This window comes from Solenopsis invicta, chromosome 13 (genome assembly GCF_016802725.1).
Source record: "Solenopsis invicta isolate M01_SB chromosome 13, UNIL_Sinv_3.0, whole genome shotgun sequence".
Taxonomy (NCBI): domain Eukaryota; kingdom Metazoa; phylum Arthropoda; class Insecta; order Hymenoptera; family Formicidae; genus Solenopsis; species Solenopsis invicta.
The window spans coordinates 1,005,642-1,027,574 of record NC_052676.1 but is presented as its reverse complement, the minus strand read 5'-3'; the positions used below and the strand labels follow the sequence as shown (position 1 = coordinate 1,027,574).

The following is a 21,933-nucleotide window of genomic DNA, read 5'->3' as shown; positions in this document are numbered from 1 at the left end:
ATGAATCCCATTCTGAGTTTTCTATTTGCGCAGTTTTTTGAGTTTTAATTCTATAAAATCTTTTATTTCTGCACCTTTGTGAAATATAAATTTCAAAGTTGAAAAAGTTAATAGGTTTAGTTTTATCTTAATTGTTAAATCCTCACAATTTTTGCATAAATTTCCGCATACGCACATATATAATGTTAATTTAAAAAATATAAAATTACTGCATTTTGGCTTACTAAAAAAATTGCCGTGTTAAAAGAAATAATACGACGTATCACTGTCAGGAGGATATTTTTCCGAGGTATTACCTTCGAAATCTTGGAGGAGACTTGGAGTCAGTCGGTCAGATTAATCACTGACAGTGAAGAAAAGCGACGATCGCAACGGTCAGTAACGCGTCGGCATCGATATCGAATCATTAATAATCCCTTTCCTTTAATGGCAGCCCCTCCGGCAATCTTACTCGCACACAAAAGAACGGGCTCGGTCCATAATGAACTTTTTTCACGGCGCGACATAATTTATAGAGCTTGCTTTCTCGATTCCACGTAACTCGCGGCAGAATTCTGATCCCTCGACTTTCTATTTACACACGAATCTTTCCAGGAAATTGATCCCAATCGCATTTAATTTTATTTTCTTTCGTGTAAAACTGACGGATTTAATAACCGTAATTCATGTTTTAAGATTTTAATCGCGCGTGTTGCTTGCGATTGCAACTTCTTGATCCCGACACCAGATAATACGTTTGCGTGCAGAATCCAGAGGAGTTTTTATTTTTAATTCGCTTCCAATAAATTGTGTTTACGAACGTACGTTTCAATTTATTGGAACACACGTTCGCAATAATGAATGTCGGAAATCAGGAAAAGGATTTAATTGCATTTGTCCATATATAATGAAAATTTGAATTTGCGATCTCGTGTTTTTTTTTCATCGTAATCACATTTTCTTATTATCGTGTGACGATATTTGATTGATTATCAGAATATGTCGATTGAAGAGTGAAACTTCCGGAACGTATACGTTCGTATATCGCTTATGCAACCGATTCAAAATGGACTCAACTGCTGCGGTATTTTAAGAACATTAAAACGGGCGGCAATTGTCGTGGCAACTGGCCGCGTTTATCGCGCACAAGTTGTCGGGACGCTCGTCCCGGTAGCGATGCAGCAACCGCGAACAACAAACACGGCGTAATGCGACGTAATCCCGCGTACGCGGAAACGCGTATGGTGGTGCATTATTGCGACAGTAAACGGAGAAACGAGCGGGCAGGGATTAACGATCGGTTGCACTTACACACACCCACGTACTCGTGTCGTGAACCTGGATGACATATAACTCGCATCGGCGGCGTGAGCCGTAAGTCGGCCAGAAGTAGTAGTGCACTGGTAAATGGGGGTTGCATGTCATTTGTCGATGGGGGTGGTACCGTCGCCGCGGCATTATTCACGCGAGTCACTCTCCCCCTCCCCCCCTCCCCTCCTTTGATAAATACCGGTTGAAGCGGTTGAAGCGGTTGAAGCGGGCGTATATAATCACGGTTTCGACGCCGCATAGACATGGAATTGAGCCCCGTGATTACACTGCGCTATTTGCCCTCTCGACGCGAACGTGATTCTAGCGTATTGTTGCACGACACCTTCGAATCTTCGTAGCCATTGTCCGCGGTCTGCGAAGGAACTGCAACGATTTCACGTTGCGAAGTGCAACACGTGCAAAAAAACACATTTCTCAGATTGCCGTGTGAACTTCCGCCCATAAAATCTAAGAGCGACCATCACGAACGGCAAAAGTTTGGTTCAGTCATTTTTCTCGCCGCACGCAAAAAGAGCCTCGCGTCGGAATCGAGAGAATTGCGGCATGCTTGTTGAATATCAACGGAAAGAAAATGTAGGAGATATTTTTAAGTCGTTTGTTTCATGTACATATATAAACTACATATAACTTTCTAGAAAATATCGAATCTATTGAAATTACAATCTGACAGAATGCAACGCGACAGAATATCTTGTTTTCTAAATTTCAATTTTTGCTTCTTCTCTCCCGCCCCTTTCAATCTCTTACCTCGAGTCGCCGCTTGAATTTCTTCAGAAAACTACAGGAAAGGATCTTAACCTTAACTCTTCACATTTATTTTTTTAGTTACCTCTCTCGTCACTTATGGGTTTGTGGAACCCTGTAACTTTTGACTGGCTATAAAAATTTATTGTATTCTCAAGTAATTATAATTAAAAAAAAATTGTGTTGCAAAAATTCGCAAAAATGAGTACTCTGAATAGTTAGTTTTTTTATAAAGCTTAATTCTAGTCTCAAATTATATTATAAAAAAGTTACAGCAACGTAAAAAGTCGCTTAGAGTGCGTCGTGTGGGGAGCTAGGGTTAAATTTAATGCGCGGAATTGTTTGTTAATGCGACTATCGTATTTTCCCACATTTACATAATGATAATTGAATTTATCGCGATTTTACAATAATTCTGCGATAAACGCTGAATTAATCTCGAGTATCAATGTAACGTGATACAAAACGTGGCTCATATTATATTAGCTTGAATATGAATCTATTAATCCCGCGAATCGGAATGCGAGAATGCGAAGGGAAGACGTTTTAGCAGCCTGAATAATGAGCTCTCCACCTCCCTCCCCCCTCCCTCCCCCCCTCCCCCCTCTCTCGGTAGGTTATCGAGGATTCGTAGAGAAGCAAGTTTCCGTTATCGGCTGCGGAATCCGGGACTCGAGGAGGAGATTGTAGGCGTTTAGTATCCGAGGCGATAAGCTACTCTATGAACTATGCGTTGCAGCAGCGCGGGAGAGCATCCTTGAATCTCTCCCCCTTTTTTCTGTTTACCGGAATGTCGGAAGTTAAAGTTTGCCAGAGCGCTCTCGAGGATCTAAAACAGTTAATTAAATCTACGGTGCATACATATCAGAATTCGTGGGATTACAGGCGTTCTCACCTAATGGTGAGATAGGCAATTACAATACAAATAGTTATCGCAATCGACGTTCCCTCAATGCACTTTTCGCACCTCCGATTTTGCATACGTCTTGCGAAAAAGTTTTCGCGTATTAAAAATCCGCGAGATAGAAATCTTTTTAATTGTTTATTTAGTTTGCTTCCTCAACTTCTTTCTCATTATTTTACTGAAACTTTTCCTCATTATCGCTCGAGAGTAACAACTTAAGTATGGATTTTCTGCTTTCTTACGAGAAACAACTGATAATTGTAAAATCGCATATGGTGCATTTTGTAAAAAGAAAGAAGAAGAAAACAGAATACGTCTTTTGTTAATTATTCTTACTTGAACATTTTTTTTTTCAATTACGTCTCGTCTCTTCCAATTTTGTGGTTGCAAAAATTTTTATATACGGCATTTTATATACGGAACGAACAAAATAGATGCAATGTAGAGTAACCATGAAAAGACCGCTAAATCGAATTCCATCCGCACATAGGAATACTCAGAAATTCGAGAGTACACTATTAAAATTGAAACTACTCTAGTTTATCGTACTATCGTGCCTCAAAGAGTTAAATCCGGGACGAAAATTCGTACCGGATATGTAAAATAGAGCGAGGGGATTCGGGAGAGAGTAAATTGGCACTATCGATCTGCCATAGCGCGCGAAGTACAAGTGGATAAGCCAAGATATCTCGAGTGGCAGCCTGTACACACACCGGGTGATTCGCAATGATCCGACCTATCACGTTCACGCCTCGCGCCGACAAAAGCTGTCGCGACAAAATACGAGTTGATAGGACCTGCGTTTCAAACTCTCTCTCTTCCAGTCTTTCTCTCTCTCTCTCTCTCTCTCTCTCTCTCTCTCTCTCTCTCTCTCTCTCTCCTTTCTTTCCTCTCTCTCGTATTCTCTTTAGCAATAATTCTCAAGAGTTTGCGCAAACATTTCGCTTGCTATTCATTCGAGAAATCGATCATTGTATTGTTCCTTTTTCAATGTAACAATGTGACCTGAGAAAAGTGCGAAATCTTAAGAAATTACGTTACCGAAGCGAAAACCTCTTCTTTGCTTCATTCTTTTTAATTTAAATCAAATGCATCGAATTCAAATTCTAGAGATTTCAAAAAATTGCGCAAGAAATGTGCTTTTTAGATTAAATATCTATAATTTGAGAGAAAGTATTTTTTAATATTGACAAAATTGAAAAACAAATTAGGTTTTTTTTAATTTTTATCTTAGGTTTTAATTTTTTTTAAATTTTTCAAGTATTTAATTCCAGATACACACGTAAGAATTTTTTTAGTTTTAAGTTTGCTTATTTATTTATTGGATGTGTTTTGCATGTTTTATTGCTCCCTCCTTGTGTATTTGATATGCAACATATTCCGAGTTATGATTTTTAGTGCGACTAGATTTTTTTACATATCGGATTTTTTCGGTCAGAGAGATTTTTCGATGTGATACCCTTCACGTGGGGAGTTTATTAAAAAGATGTTACCTGCTTGTTATTGCGGACATAATCTTTTTTTTTACATGACCTTTCGAGTTTCATTGCGACATATTTTAAAATAGAGAAAATATGCAACTTTTTGCATGAATTTTCATTCTTTAAAAGCGCATTTTTGTTTATTTAATGGAGATTTTAATCGTTTCTTTACCTTTATAAGCATTTTTGAAGCACGTAGCCTTTATACAAACATTGTACAAGCCAAAATTACATTTTAGATTTTACCTAAAATAGATTGGGATTACAATCTTTTTTAATCTGTGTTCAACATATTTTTAATAATTTTTGCGCGCGTGTTTTAAATCTTTAGAGAAGGATATAAAAAAGAGAAAATCAAGATACAATTATTAATTTGACAAGAAATATAATTAGCATTTCATTAACTGTTATCGTTACAAATAATAGAGAAATAATTATAGCAATTGCGGAAAGGTTAATTATTTAATTTTCTCAATTTTCTCTATATCATCTCTTGCGAACAGTCAATAGATAATCTATGTTATATGACAACCGTATATGCATATTCCACACGTTGGAATGCAGGATTGTCACTAGGCTATCCACAGGAACCACTCCCTAATTAAACGGTCGATTATCGATCTACTAACGAGATCCTCTGACGCGACGCATTTATTAGCTTTAAATACCGACAAATCAAACACATTATATATCACTATGACACTTTAACGTTGTCTTTTATAGAATAAATTGCTTCTCGGAGTAGTAAAAGACTGTTAAAGTCAGACATTGCTCGAGTAGTGGAGACCTGTTGTAGTCAGACGTTGCGGAAGATTTCTAAGTAGTAAAGATCCAGCTTGATCAGACACGTCTCCCCTGAAGTAGTGAAAGGCCGCGACGCCGCGACGGCGAAACGTTAGATGCTGTATCTACTTGTGTCGTTTGAATAAACTTGTATTTCTTTATCAAAGAAATATTTAAAAAATTATGTTATAATAATTTAGATAGATATTATATAAATATTATATAAGGTCTAATAAAATAATAACTAGAAACAATTAGCACTAATTAGAGAGAATACTAAATGAGCACGGCTTACAACGACTGTGCATTATGTTAATACAGTACATATATTTCTAATGTAGCACTATGTACACACAATTTTGCCAGAAGAAAGTAAATACAGCTTCAATGAGGCGCTTTCAATTAATGTGAATGATCGATACGTTACGTTAATTAGGTATTAATAGGTGTTCCATGTAATTAATTACGCGAATTATTGCGAATTATCGGCTTTTAACGCAAGTTTATTGGCAAAAAGTCAAGAATTTTAATAATCAATAATCTTTTTCCGAGCAGCTTAAACATAAGTAGTTAATTGAAGCGTATGCTCTCTCTTTCCGATGAGAAAAGTGGTCTTTCACCATTGCCGATATTCGCTATTATCAATATATTAGCAGTCTCGTAAGTATGCGCCAACGTGTCTCGCATAATTACGTTAGAGCTTCTCTTCGTGCATAATAAAGTTAAGGACACGTTCCGGACCCCACCCCCCTCCCCTCCCATTTCGTTCATTAGTTCGAGCGACTGAACTTTGACGAGGCGTGCGGACATGTCCTGTCGTCGGGACACTTACAATTAACCGTATTTTCATGCGTGTCCTACCCACTAGGAACAGTTTAACCAGAGTATACATTCGCCAGGCTCCAATCCTGTCAGCGGAAATCAATTCTCGTCTCTTGTCCCTTCAAATTCCTCCTCTCGTTGACATTAATGAAATTAATTAACTCGCTTTATTCATCAATCTTTAACCATCAATTTCGATTTATTGTACTTTGAAAGAAAAATGAAAATTAAAAAGAATTGAACCTTTTTAGACCAAATGATTTAATTGTACAAAAATTTTGGTTTCTTAAGATTCTTAAATTATTTATTTTATTTATTTATTTGCATTTATATGACGTGACATTTAACTACATGTGATTTAATAATGAGAATTAAAATCTCAAGAGGAGACTTTTCGGAAAGACTTTCATCTTTCATCTGCAGATTTTTAAAATGCAGAATTTTGTCTTGCACAAAGTTGCGTGGAATTAAAAAATTTATATATTTTAGAATAACTGATTTTCGCGGCGTCGCGCGTCGTGATTTAAAAATTTTTTTTCCTCCACCATGTGCCTCTCTCTCTCGGGAACGGATTATACACCTTCCCTTGAAATTGTCGCGCTATCCACGCTTAATCGGCCGATCTTTCCTAAAGTTTCTCGGTGAACGAATAATTATACCTGATGAATATTCCATTTGATCCGCCTTCGCCCTACCCTTTGCTCATTAAGAACCGTCATCCTGAAATCTATTTCGTTGCTAATGAAGCCTCAGTTTTGCGAATTTTTCACTCTTCAAATTTTCATAATCTCCGTTACCTCAAGTTACCTCAGTTTTAGAGAACGTGTGACTATAGAATATTTGCTCCTTTGAATTGATCGCTTCAAGTTTATATTTTACAAACTTTATGATCCTTGACCATTTCACAATTTCCGCAATTAGCCTTGAATTCTTTTTTCTTTTGTAAGAAATGGAAAATATATTTTAGTTGCGTATAGTTAATTTTTGCTGAAAAATGATCTGAAAATAGCAAGATCGATATTTCTAATACAATTATCTAATACGGTGCAACGGAGGTTACAAGCATCCTTGGAGTAGCAATAATAGAAACAGCGGCCGCGTGATTGACCGACCCAGGACACGAATCCTTTCCTCCCCGGGGGAGAAATTAAAGCGGCGAATCCCGGGAGTGCGTGTTATTTCTGCGCATCGATCCTCCATTTCTCTCGTGCACGCTCGCTGTCTTCCCTTTGTGGGCCGCCGTCTATATTTGACCTCACTTCGGCTAAATTAAGTCGTCGTTTAACGCAACCGCGAGTCGTGCCGAGAAATTACGATTTGCGATTAAAGATGCTCTAATTTAATAGAAACTTTTCGATCGAAACGGTGAAACTATGAAACATTGTTACACATTTACAAACGTAATTTTTTATAAAACTTTTATTATTAATTGCTTTTAATATCTTATATTACTGCTACGTTGCCAACGATATGTAATCAAGTAAACAAATGGCGCTTTTCAAATAACAAATTGACAGAGACATCGCATGTAATAGGAATAATAGTCGTCATTTATAAAATTATGACTCGCAGATTTATGAGAGATTATTATTAATTATCGGAGAAGTTATTATTCGGCTTTTAAAATATGTCAGTATTCATTCCACAAATCAAATTGAAAACTTTCAAGATATTTATATGGAATGTAACATGCTTTTATTCGGATAGTATTTCATATCGCAATGACATTCAGTTTGCAAGAATAAATTAATGGAAATTGACAGAGAATTACTGTGTCCAATGTTAGATAATGGAAATAATATTTCCACTTTTAATTCTTTTCACTTCCTTTGAACCTTTCTCTCTTTTTCTCTCTCACTCTCTCTCTCTCTCTCTCTCTCTTTCTCTCTCTCTCTCGCTCTCGGCTTCGATTCTCTTTCGTCGGACGAGGAGTTGCTTGACATCTTTTTCTCGCAATCAATTTTCTCTCCCGTGTTTGGACACGGAGGTCCCCGTTGCTACAGCTGCACTGGTCGTGTTGCAATGCAAGTATCAAGTAAGCATCACTAGTCGCTCGCCACCAAGTGATCCATTATGCATAAGCGCGCTCGTTTCGGCCAACAAAGAGCCTTGAGCTCCTCGGGAGCGACTCGTAAAAGCGAGCCACCTATCACGCGAGAAGACCGATGAGAACCCGGAGTAATGTCGGCGATAAATAGCGCGGTTTATGCGCCCTTACGCCAATTCCGCCCGCTCCCGCCGCCCCAAAATTGCTCGAAATAGCGATCGCTGCTCTACGAATAGCACCGTTCAGGCAGCTTTTCCTTTCCGGCTCAATTCTCCCCCTCGACGCGAATGGGGCTAACGTTTCACTTGGGATGTCCGTAGTTTTTTAACCCCTTTGTTTCGGATACGTCAGCGATAACTAGCGGCCCTTATTCGTATTTCTCCCTCTTCCGAATTACGCCAAGTGGTAGCTGCGGCTAGATTCTCACCGAATTCTCTCTGGAATTCCGCTGATACTTTTCGAGGCAGGCGATATTTCACTTGGAATATCGGTTGGGAAATTTCGAACTCTTCCGTTATAGATTTTTCAGATATGTACGTAATAACATTTCGGCGATAAAACAGCACAGTTTACACGCGCCTGTGACATTTTCACGCAAGCCCGTTTCCGCCTCCGCCCAAAATCGCTTGAAAAAGGCGGACGGCACTTTGTTCGGATTCCCATGTGGAGAAATGTTTTAACCTTTTTATTTCAGTTCCCGTGTAAATATGGGTAACAGCATTGTCGACGATAAATAGCGCCCTTATGCGAGTTTACACAAATTCATCCACCCTCGCTCCGAATTGTTTGCAATGGCTACTAGTCTATGTATAGTGACATTTTCCGGGAGTTGGGTGCTTTTTTTACGTTATTATTACTTTTACGGACAGATAACATTTTGTGTTTCGGAAAGTTGTGGGATTTAACCTTTTTGTGTTCCAAGGTTGTGCAAATATAGATACAGGAATCGATGATAAATGGGCTTCCTCACGCGTCTTTACGCAGCTTCCACTCTTTCCCTTTAAATCACCCAGAACGGGCAAGTGGCATTTTATTTGGAACGCTGGGAAAGTTTAATTCTTTCGTTCCGGCTTTTCCGAAATGTGGACGCGGTAATGTCGGCGGTAAATAGCGCCCTTATGCGGAATCCACGCCTCTCTCTTTCTCTTTCTCTTTTCTCAAATTACTCGAAATAGTCTGTAAATAGCATACCCTTTTACTCTGCAGGTTTTCATTACCGACGATTATTTTCTTTTTTGGAAGCAGTTAGCATTTTATTTGGAACACCGGAAAATGTCTCGCCCTTTCATTTCAGAATTCGCCAAGTATAGATACGGTAGGTAATACCCATGATGAATGTGCGTCCCTACGCACCCTTGCGCGATTCACATCCCTTCATCTTCCTTAAATAGCACGAAATAGGCACGTAACGCTTTATATAATACAAAACGGTAGAAAGTAGTTACCACTCGCCGATTTCCTTTTCAATATCTTGTAAATTTTAATATTATTAACAATAATGTGACACAATTAAATATTATATGTACGAGACATAAATGTTACTAAATATTGTATTTGAAATATTATCACTTTAAGTTTTTCGTCTCCGTCGCGAATTGCGAATGTATCTTGTTATAGTTTCGAGCTTCTCTTTAGCTTTACTAATTCCCGGGGGGGACTCATCTTCTCGCACACTTTATGTAAACTCACCTCGGACGAGTGTAAGGATCCCCAGCGGCATCACCAGGATGGCGACCATAAGATCCGTGATGGCGAGGCTCATCAGGAAATAATTAGTAACATTTTGCAAGCGACGTTCCCAAGCGATCGCCAGACATACCAGGATATTTCCCGCGGCTGTGCCGAGAACCAGGACGAGCGCGAGCATCGCCCACCAATTGTTGAGCTCTTCCGTGTCGCTCGGGCTTCCGGCGGGACTGGCGCTCGACGTCTCCAGCTCAGTCTCGCTGCTGTTCGAGGAAACGGCATCCCACAGAGTCGACGAGTAATCATAAGAATCCGTCAGGACGCCACGCACAGTCGTCGAACTCGTCATCGCTCAGTCAAAAACTTTCACCCACCAAGACGCGCACTTTCACGGCACGCGAAGGCTCTGCATCTGAAAGCGCACCATTCAGAATCGTCGTGATGTACCTTAGGCTCTTAGAGGTTAAAATTTTATCGAAATGACGACGATTTACTTCAAGATTAATAGTCGAAAATATAAATATATATATATATATATATATATATATATATAAAATATAGTCGGGGGAATTTGAGGATTTGTGAAATGGAGAGATCGAGCATTTACAAGGGATATAGACGATCAGATTAAATAATCAAATTAAAAGATGTCACAGCGGCACTGTGCTTGAGAAAGGAGTTTGACCAGAATGATCAAACAAAATGAAATATTTTTAAGGCGAAAAATTCGAAGAACGGAAGCTCAGGAAGCCAGGATATTGAAGACGTAAAATTTAGAATGCCAGGAATTTATGAAATAAAAATTTGAACGAAACAAGAATTTAACGTTGAAAGGTTACCGAGTCGAGAATGTAACAAATTAAAAATTAGTAGACCTTAAAAATTCGAAAATAATCTAAACGCGTAAAGATATACTCGGAATTTTAAAATTGTAAATAAAGAAATTGCAAAATCTAAGAATCTAGATATAAAAGTGCCAGATACATAGGAAACTCTCTTTCTTAGAATTTTTCAAAGAGATCTGAATTCGAGGATAATTTAATAAATTTGAAATTTTATAAAGCTTTTATGTAATATAGTACAATGCTGTACGTTTCAATGTATTGAAATACCTTGAAATATTTTTCTCAAAAGCAGATCAATTATTTTTTATTGATGCAACAAAATTGCAAAATACATATTTCCTAGAAGGAGACCTTTCCCAAAGGCGGAAGAGGCCATTCCGACTGCGTCTTCCACGAATTACGAGTATCGATAGCGATTCAATTTCATCGATGCGACTGATCCGATATACCGGATGATATATCGATGGAAAGCGAGGATTACGTGTTCAACAGGTTACATAGGCGAGTGGATCGCTTAAGCGAGCAATCGCGAATATTACCGTCGTGGATGTACGAGCGTACTTTCAAATTTTCCTACAATTAATCTGCCGCGATTTTAATCGAGTCTTGGATAATCTCGGAACATCTTGGATTTGGAATCTTTGATTTCATTTTGTGTGGCCTTAGGTTGGTTCATGATGTGTAGGCGTGGAATACCAAATCGGAAAAAGAAAAGTTAGTGGTCTTAAGATTCAAAAATTTGCGATAAATCACCAAGTTTCAGCAGTTTTGGGAATTGAAGATATTAGTTTTAATGGGTGCTCTTTAGGGAATTAAAAACAAGAAAGTCGAGACCATCTTAAGATCTATAAATACGTAAGTTGAAAAATTTTGAAGAATTTTTTTCAAGATGTGAAAAATTCTGAGAAAATAAATTAAATTGATAAAACAAGATAAAATAAGTTTCAAAAAGTTTATGCCTCTAAAACTTTCAATTTTCATAATTTTGAGAATTTAAATTAAGAAAATCTTTGATAGATTTAATAGAAATTCTTAAGCAATTAAAACTTTTCGTAGAATCTTTTTAAAGATTCAAGAAAATGAATTAAATTGTTAAAACGGATGAATCAATAAAAAGAGAATTTCTACGAAATCAATTCTAGAACGTTGAGAGCCTGGATCCTTAACTTTAGAAATTTAAATCATGAAAATCAATTTAATGATAAATGAAAGAAGCAATCATTTTCAAAGGATTTTTTAAAATAAAAAGATATACGATAATTCAATGATTAAAAAATTACAAATTTGACAAGTCTAAAATCTTAGAATGCTTATATAATTTTTTAAGAATATAGAAGTAAACAAATTTTAATGAAGAAATAAAAATTTTTTTTGACAATTTTTTTCTAAAAACACGAAAAATTTAAGAAAATAAATTATACAATTAAATTAAATAAAATGAGCAAAAATGTAATGGAATTTAAGAACATTAGGAAATGGTGGTTTCGGAATTTTCGCAGTTTCAGGAATTTCAATTGAGCAAGTAGAGTTAACGGAAACTCGAGGAACTGAAATTTGTCGGATATTTGGGAAAACCGCAGAATCGGGACGCACATTGTTCGGCGAACTTTCCTCCATGGCGAACGGACACTCTCCTGAGGTCCCGTAGGGGTTTCCGCGGTGATTTCAAACGCGCGCGTCTCTGATAACAGGTCGGGGGTGGCGACGGGCGAATAATTCGCGGGTCGACCTCGGAACCGAACGCGAAGGGCGAACAACGCGATCCACGGGGGTTGCTTCGCCGTGGACTACTAGCCCACTGGCTTTCATTTCGCCACCGCCACCCCCACCGGCTGTCTCGCCGGTGCTTCTCAACCCCCGGCGAGGGTGTTGCGACGCGCAAGCGTTGCCGCACGGCCTGCCCACATCGGGACACCTGTTCGTCCTTCGTCACCGCTCCTTCTATCAGATGCACGCGAGATGCAATGTCTTATTAATAAATAATTGATGATATTCCCTGCTCTCTTCTAATGAAATGGCCCTGATGACATTGCCGTATTTTCTCACGACCCTTTGAAAGTCCTTACTACTTTTTCTCGGAAAGTAATTCTGAAAACCGAGGAAACTGAAATGATGCCGGTACTGAAATGTTAAACTGTTCTCACGTGTTATGAAGTGCCAAGTGTCATTAAAACTATATTTCTTGGACTCTCACGTGGACATCTTTCTGCGAAACTTGGGAGCGGTAAATTTTAGTGACAAACATTGAGACAGGTGTCCTCGCGATATTTTTTTTATCACGGAAGGGAGATTTTGTGCTCTGGAAAATGGAATTGCGCAACATGCTTCTGCTAAATGTTGTTAGAGTTGAAAAGAGCGTATACAAGCTAAATAAATAAAAAAACATTTTAGAAATGCTTAGTTGTAAAAATCAATGAGTCGCCTTTTAACCAGTACAATTGAAAAGAAAGTCTTAATAAAAAAATAAGTAGAAAGTGACTTTTCTCTCTCCAACAAAGGATTCTTCATAAAAAATAAAAAATTACTTAAAAAATTTAATAATTAATAACATTTTATTCCGATTAGAGAGAAATGTTTCTAATTTATTTTATAACATATTTGTCGTAATAATTGAAAAAATTATTCATTAAAATTAAAATTAAAATTTATTAGGACCTATCAGTAATTTATGAAGCGACAAGATAATTGACAATTGTCATAAGTAGTTACATCAAATAACTTTGTCTGATTATAAAAACTTTGTTTATCAAAATCTAAATTATCAAATATATAAGAGGATTTATATGAAAGAATCTCGGTTAATGAAAAATGAAATTGCGTTTGTGAAGAGAATCAAATTTTGTTTTTTTATACATTGTTTATCATATAAAATTGGATTTAATTGCAATAAATGTTCTTTAATTGCGGGAATTAAATAATATTTATTAAAATGTGCGTTTGTCAAATGTATAAAATTACAGTTAATTGTAATAATTCTACGTACATTTCTCATGTATTTTCTGGTGAAAACTAATCTTATTATCTCATTTTAATCATATTCCGCAGAATTTAAAGATGCAAAAGGAGTTGAATATTAAAAGGGGATTCTAAAAAAATCTCTTTCGCACCTTCGTATCTCGGGCGATGCGTTTTGCATACTGATATTCATGTACCTGAAATTAATACGGCTTTGTTCAAGTATCGAATTTACTTTGGCGCTATTTCCGCGATATTATTCTCTCCGGTTTTCAATTCATAAATTCTGTTGGTTAAAATCCTGCTATATTTTCACTTGTTATTGTCAGAATAAATAAACAATCGGCACATCATTCATGTTTTTAAAAGTTGAAATTGAAATTTGATCAAGTCCCTTTTCAATATTATATTATGCTCTTCTCTAAATTCCTCTATCTTTATTTTAACATCTTTAAGACGAATAAACAAATTGATAGATTATATGTTTGTATTGTGTGCAAGGGGAATCTCATTTCTCTCTTTAAATTGAATATCGATTTGTAATGCATAGTACACGAAGGTGTCGTGAGAGAAGGATGCTAATCGCGATAAGCTCATCGCGATAAATTGGACACGAATAAATGTTCTCGCGAAGAGCGACTGGAACGAGAGTTCTCGCGAGCATTAACAAAACGCAATATAGTTCGGAGAATTGCGATAAAGGAGCGATTTATTGCGTCCTTGGGCGATTTTTTGCTCGTGTGCTCGTGTGCGATTAAAAGACTTGCGGAAGGACACTCCTAGGAAACGAAGCCCACGTTTGCGGATATCGTGCAGAATATCCAAAAGATACAGGGATTATTCGGGCATCGTATCTCGGTGATTCGTATCGTTCGGTAGATTTTGTTCGGTATCGTGTTTTCGTTACACTATCGTTTGATAAATAAGTCCGTAAAGATGTTTCTCTCTTCCTCCTACAACTCGGCGACGTCAGAAATGCGGCAAAAAATACAGGTTTCTCTCGTCTCTTTACTGATTTAACTCGATTCAATCTTATATATCTATCAATGCACCTTTTGATAAATTTTGCTTATAACTAAATAAATTTTAATTTAAATCATGTTGATCGTATAAATCTTTTCTTTTATAAAAATAGAATTCTATAAGGATTATTTCAATGCATTCAAGTATATCTTCACGAAGACTACCTGCCACGAAGAGAGTTTCTTCTCTCTATATGTACGTACCGTTTGTGATTTTTCGATGCACATGCACAGTATCAGTTTGATCTAAGTCTCAAAATTTTGTAACAATCAAGTAGAGAACAAACCGCAATTTGGTTATGTACCATCACTTCAGCCGGACAACTTCTTGAGCCAGACTTAAGCTCGCCTTAATCCACTCGGGAATATTCCGGATTTCCGGAACTGAAGCCACGATCTTGTAAGATCAATTATCTTTGTAAACCGATTACAGAATTTTATATAAATTAGGGTGAGTTTTCGCGTGCTGAAAATTTAAAAAAACTATAACTTAATTAAATCAAAAGTTTAAAATTAAATCTGATCCGAGTTAAATAAGGCCCACTTTTGTATTTTGTTTTTGTGAGTAATAATTATTTTAAAACCGAATTCAGAAGATAATGTTTAATCTTTTTATTTTCAATTTATTTTTAATTCGGGCCTTATTATATTCATAAGTCAGAGTTAAAACATTTTTTTAAATTTTTAAATATTTTATATAAAAAATATATTTTATTTTTATAAATGATTGAAAGATATTATTTTCACTTAGTTTATTTCAATAGCTTTATAATAGATTTTTTAAGAAATTAAATGAGTAAAGTGAGCCTCAGGTATCTTATTATGTAAATAATTGTCCAAATTATATCAAAAGTTTCAAAATGTTAATTGTCGATTCCGCTTGAATGAATTCTTCAGATTGTCAATTTTCAATTACGATGAAAATGTAATAAATTTCTTATGCTACACAAATTTTGCCGCTCGTCACGCGTGCTTAAAAAAAAATTTTTTTTTAATTAAGAAAGTTTTTAAAAAATATAAAAAGATTTTATTCCATTTTACGCTTTATCATGCTACGGTATGCTACTTTCGTAGATTTTTCTTAGAAGAGCTGTTGTTATGCATTCAACGATAAGTCGATATGCGGTGCACGGTCACGCGCATTCAGCTGCCGCCTTTTATTGGCCCTAAATGTTCACGGCGCTTCTTGCGCCGAAAATTTCATTTCGCGCTCGAATAAATTCCCCAGTGATGGATTAACGCCATTACGCGCGGAGATTTATGTCGCTCGGGATTTTTTCTCTTTTTTTTCACGCCGATTTCTTATCTCTTCCAGGATTCGCCCTGGAATTGCGCGGGTCCAAAGCTCTAAAAGATTTGGTGGCTTGATTCCAAGAATCAAAGATTGTATAAGTTGAAAATGGAAAGTACCTAATGCATTAATCGAATATAAAGTAGGAAGTGAAAAGAGAAATTTAATTACAGAATAAAATCGGAAATTAAAATAGAAGTCTAATTAAAAGTGAAATTGGCGATAAAAATAGACATCTCTGATCGGGCATTTGAAAATTCAGATGGAAGTTGAAGATATTAAGATCTGAGAGATTCCAATCTAAATTTAACTGTAAATTTAATATAGAAGTTGAAAAATATATATGGAACTTTGACAGAGATGACGAATCTAAATAAAAAATCGCAGAATATTGGATCTTTCTTTCGTATTTGAATTTGTTCGCAGGTCGCGCCGCGACGGCGGTGACGCGGTTCCACTGAATAACACATTCGGGAGTCGTAAATAATCGGTGAATAGATAGATATCCGTCGTGGCATCCATCGCGACCTTCCGCACCAACGTCGTGCAGCGCGCGTGCAAACGCGCGTGCAGAAGCGCGTGCAGGCACGCGTGCACGCACACGTGCGGCTGTATGTACTCGTACGTCCCCCGCAACCGAGTGGACGACGTTAAGATCGATCGGCGAACCAAGTCACGTCAGCTCACTTCATTTCCGCGGCCGGGCCGCAATAAAGCGCGCGCTAGGAGAAATCCTATTTATCCTCCCTCACGATATTCGAACTCGGTTGAATTTAATAAGCGCTGATTGCGAACGGCGGACGCCACCGCCGCGCCGTTAAAAGTGTTCGCGCGCCCGCTTGTCAAATTTAACTTGGCGCCTGCATTATGTCCAATTAACCGCTCGAGCGGAAATGAATCCTCGCTGCGCATTACACTCGATATTAACAATTGCACGCGAGCCCACAATCGTCGGAGGACGTGGCGAACCAGAAAATTACGGGAATTCCGTAACTATCCGTCATGTTAATTATAATATTTATTAAAATATATATTAACTCAAATATGTATATATACATTAATCGGAATACGTTAAATATTTCGTATGGTATTTATGAGACGCAAGGTATGAAGAGATGATTTTATTAAAAGAATAATACACATCGAGATTCCATATCGACTTTTCTTTCGTACCGAGTTTTATTTAAAAGATTTTTGAAATTTGAGAGGTTAATAAATGCTTTTAAACTCTTTTTATGTTATCGCATGTAAATATATTCGTTTTAGAACGTTTTGTAACAAAAAGGTGGAAACCATAGTACCTTTGGAAACGTTAATACCTTTTTCATCCAGTGTAGCATTACAAGATTAAGTTTCAAAATCAATGTTTTCAAAAATAAAAGTCTCGCCTGCCAAAGGTTATTCTGACTTTTTCTGGTTATTTTGCACAAGAGATCGTTGAAGAACGCTTTACCATTGTACAATCACGTTTGTTTTGTTGTTAACTAGTTGTATTAATTTTGTTGTATTAATTGAAACTACGTTAATTACGATGATTAACACGTGTATCGATTACAACAATTTGGTAATTAAGTCGAGATAATTGGCACGTTTAATGTAATATTCGCGTCTGTATCGCCGAGTACAACTTTACATTTCTCTCTTTGACACTTTTCATCCATAAAATCCAGTGGCTAAGGGACATGGCGTAGTTATTATTTGAATCCTCCAGTCATATTCAAATTACCCTTTTGCCTTATCCCGTAAAGATTACACGGTGGAGGTCCTGCTGCGCCGCTGCGACGTTTGCGACGGACGCGGCAAAGGATGAGGGAAATGGACTAAAAGGTAATCGGGATGATGGGGTCATTCTCGGATTGATCGATTATTCCGTGGGCTCTGCGTGACGTGAAACTCGCTCGAAATGAAGCCATTGTTCCAAGAGAATGAGAATAAAATCGCCTCGTGCAAATTCGACCACCGACTCGCTGATCCCTTATAGCCTTTTTTCGGTTTTTCACGAAAGAATTTCTAATAAATGAAGCTCGGCCTTTGAAATCCGTCCGTTTTAATTAAAGAATTCTATTCGTTTTAATCCTTCGGCAAATTGCTTTTAGAATCAAAAATAGAATTCTTATTGACGTTTTAAAATTACTCACTCTGGAAAATTAAAAGTTAAAAATTTCAGAATATTGAACGTTCGAAGAAGGAAATTTCAAATTTCCCGAAATTGCGGGAATTAGGAAATTTTAATGCGCAATTGACTCGACAATTCAAACATTTGAATTGGGGAGACAGAAATTAAAACTCTAAAATCTATTAATTCGAGAAAATTATGTACGCTTGATGCAAGACGGAAATTCAAAGTTGAAGAAGTTTGTGAAGTAAACTACATATTGCGATCTGTCGGTTTTTTGAATTTTTCAGAGATCGCTTTTATGACAAATCGTAAATTTTTAAAGCAATCAATTTTTGTAGTTCACAGCGGCATTTATTATCCTGTATTTATTTGACATTTCATGTACGTTTAAACTTGAGATGCTGGTAATAATGAATTTTATCGGTGCTGACTTAATGGCATGCTCGATTTTTAATTTTCCATCGCGGCAGCGGCCAGTCGGAAAAGCTTCTCACTTTTCGCCCGCTTTGTTATGCATTGCTGGAAATGGAGAGCTTCGGGTTAACGAGCTTCCGTGCGTTACCTATCACTTTTATCCCACGCGATTTCACGGCCCGGTTAATCCTGGGGATATATAGGGTGTGCCAGAGTCAATGAGTCACTTTTAATCTACGGATCTTTCTTCTGTCTACTTAGAGTCAATCTTTTTTGTTAACAAAAGTATCGCAGACTCAACGAGCGATTGAAAGTGTATGAGAAAATTATGCAAGAATAACTTTTCGAGTATTTAACCTTCGAGAGTGCAAGCGGATGAATAAGGCATCGTCCTTTGCTTAATTAAAAATTTTAATGTCTTTTTATGTAAGAAATCGAAAAGGCGTGTAATGTGGAAAATTAAAAACTTATGCAAATGACTGAACATATTTGACTTGAAATTGAAACGAGAGAATTCGAGCGTAAAATATAGGTCGGGAGGTCTTGGGGGACACCCTGTACGTTTCGGAAAGAAATCTATTCTTTTCACGCGAGCCGCATAATTAGCATGCCCCCCACGCAGCACTTTTTCAGGTTTAAATCCGAAATAATATCTGTTTCTGAAAGGACAGTATTATCGAAAATTACATTTACCTTCTTTTTTTTTCGTAGCAAACTACGCGACGAACGTAAAATGGATGTTTCATATGTATTATATTTGATGAATGCTTCTTTTATTATACGCGCTTTCGCCGTGATTTTTTTATGCATGTGAAATTATGTAGATGTATTCGCATGTATTTTAAAGGGATTTTTTAAAAATCGACGTTTTATCCGTCCCGGTACCGTCGCGACGTCGCTCGATCATTTTGACGAGCATGTCATCTCGCAGCATCCTCGCGGCGATCCAGAAATCGCAAATTGCAAACTGCGACACCGACGCCGTAATGGAGGTACCGTGTTCGCCGTTACCATCTCCTCTAGAAAGCGTTAAACTTACTTACGTGCATTACGCGCGGAACCGTCGCGCGGAACTCGATGAATTTCGCGGCAGACGCGAAATGCTTCCCCGCGAAGACGAGTACTCGAGAGATGCGCAACGAGATGTGCAACGTTTGCATAAGCATACAGACGACGAATCCTTAAATGCATCTCTTCGCGTCGGAGCATGCCGTCGCGAAATTAGATTTTTATACATCTCCATTTGTGTGTCAGATATTATATTCTCGCTTTAGATTTTATTCAGGATATAAATTTAAATATAAATGCAAATAGCTGCAATATCTTTTCGATACGATATCACTCTCGTCTTACGTTGACTGTTTTGCAGTTTAGGAATTTTGAAAATTTGAAAGATACTTTTATGTTTAATTATTAAGAAATTTTTCCTTGAGTACTACTTACCAATTTCTTTTAACTAGAATATAATTATATTATATTTATTATATCATGGTTTTATTAGAAATTTGTGCAATCTTAATTTTCTACTAATTGATTTATTCGAATATTAATTGTTGCGCTGAAGGAGACTCTGTAGTTAAAAGGTTCCGCTTATTGTCACAATGGATGTCCGAATACATATCAATACTATTCGAATCGTTACTTACGTTGATTGCTCGTTATTATGGCTTTATTTTTTTATTTTATATAATTATATTGTATATAATTATATACTTTATATAGTTATCGCTAATTGCAACATAAAAGTCAAATATATGTTGATGTGTCAGAATGAGTTGGGCATTTTTGGTTGTTTGCAATTCGCAGAAAGCTCTGCGTCAATCATACTCATCGACTCTCACTCGGTTTTTATCGAAACTCATAAGATTCGCATTAGCGCGATGATATTCTCAAATACATTTAGGTCGTTCCGGCTTTCATGTAGAGCTGTTTGTCCTGGCGCGCAAAGGCCGGGGTGCTTTTAGCCTAATTACATGAGCCTAATGAAGGAATAAAATCAGCGATGAGAGCGAAAGAGAGCTTGAAAGGCAATGTTCAACGAACGAATTTCCGAACGGATTACATCCAAATCTCTCTAGTCTTTTGCACTGACGGCGCGGCGCTGACAAATTATATGTCGCGACCTTACCCGAATGGCATTTGGGAATTCCTATTTCGGAATTCCCATTATTACTTGTCGGCCTTATCTTTGGACTATCTTTTAAAAATACTGGCAAACTCAAAATCACGTTTCCAATACCGGAAATGAAATATGAAATTGAGTTCTATGAATCGAAAATTCTATGAAGCTTTCTATTTGTCGCGTTTCTATTTTACAGAGATATTGAATTATGAATTCCGAGGAACAAGCTTTTCGCCAAAGCTATGTTTTTCAGAATTGAAAACTGAAGTTTTGTTGTGCATTTAATTACGTCTTATGCTACTTAAATTTAAAACTCATGGATTTAAAACTTTGTTTATTGCATTGCATCGTTTTTATCATTCAGCTACTGTTTATCAAATTTACTCTGATTTATTTAATTCCTTTTAATGTCGTGTAATCTTTCTTTACTCTTATCGTTTATTAATATATTATTATTTTTCAAAACAACTTATTTACTCTGTACTTTTTTAACAAAGAATTTTATTTTTTTTTTATATTTTGCATTCCATGAAATAATTACAACATTCTCGCAAACTAGTTGTTACAAGGCTAAACTTTGCTTCGCAAAATATCGTATACGTATGCACGGTGTATAATCTAACTATGTTGTCGAATCGACAAATGAAAATTCTTTCCAACTCAATTACGCTTCCTATCCGTGGATCGCGGATTATAATAATCGTTTGTCTTATTTTTGCATACCAACTGGGTCGAACAGCTGTCGTCAGCAACCTGGAACGCGCCAGGTGTGTTTTCGCGACAAGCAGTAACTAATGTTACTCATACAACTCTTTTAATAAGCTGATTTCAAATATTTTATGTCGAAATAATTCGTTTTATTTTGACATTTATATAATTAAATTTGAAATAATTAAAATTAAATAATGTCAATATTGTCATAATATTATCTTTACAATCTCATTTTTGATATATTTCACTTTATGAGTATAAATTAAAATATTTATAATAAATTCTCTTATTGAGATCAACATATCAGTTCAGATATTTTTATAATTAGCATTTGAATTAAAATGTGTTAAAATGTAAAATTTAAATTTAAAAAATAAACGACGATTTTTATACATATGTTACTTTTTCAATTTTTTAGGTATATGTTTAATTAATTTTTTTTAAGGAGAAAAATTCATTTTTCTATACACTCGTATTACATATTCAGAATATTTTACACAACAACTTAAAATTCGAAACATTTTTCAAGTTTGTGTTCTAAGGTTTTGAAAATAGAAATTTCATTAATATTCCTGTGTCAATACCGATCGAACGTTATTTTTCCAGTCGGGAGAAATTTTTAAGCGATTTAATCAGGCTTGACAAATGAAGAATGATGAAGAATTTTCCATCCTAT

The 21,933-nt window shown here is 36.5% G+C and overlaps 2 protein-coding genes across 2 annotated transcripts in view; one reads left to right on the top strand and one right to left on the bottom strand.

The window, feature by feature from the left end:
- LOC113004247 (5-hydroxytryptamine receptor 2A) overlaps nucleotides 1-12,441 on the bottom strand; it is a 52,643-nt gene extending 40,202 nt beyond the window's left edge. The window contains 2 exon segments of the mRNA XM_039456709.1: nucleotides 9,782-10,190; nucleotides 12,217-12,441. Coding sequence (XP_039312643.1) covers nucleotides 9,782-10,127 — 346 coding nt within the window. The 5' untranslated portion in view covers nucleotides 10,128-10,190; nucleotides 12,217-12,441.
- LOC105199594 overlaps nucleotides 1-21,933 on the top strand; it is a 294,478-nt gene that overhangs the window by 12,075 nt on the left and 260,470 nt on the right. The window lies entirely within an intron of this gene.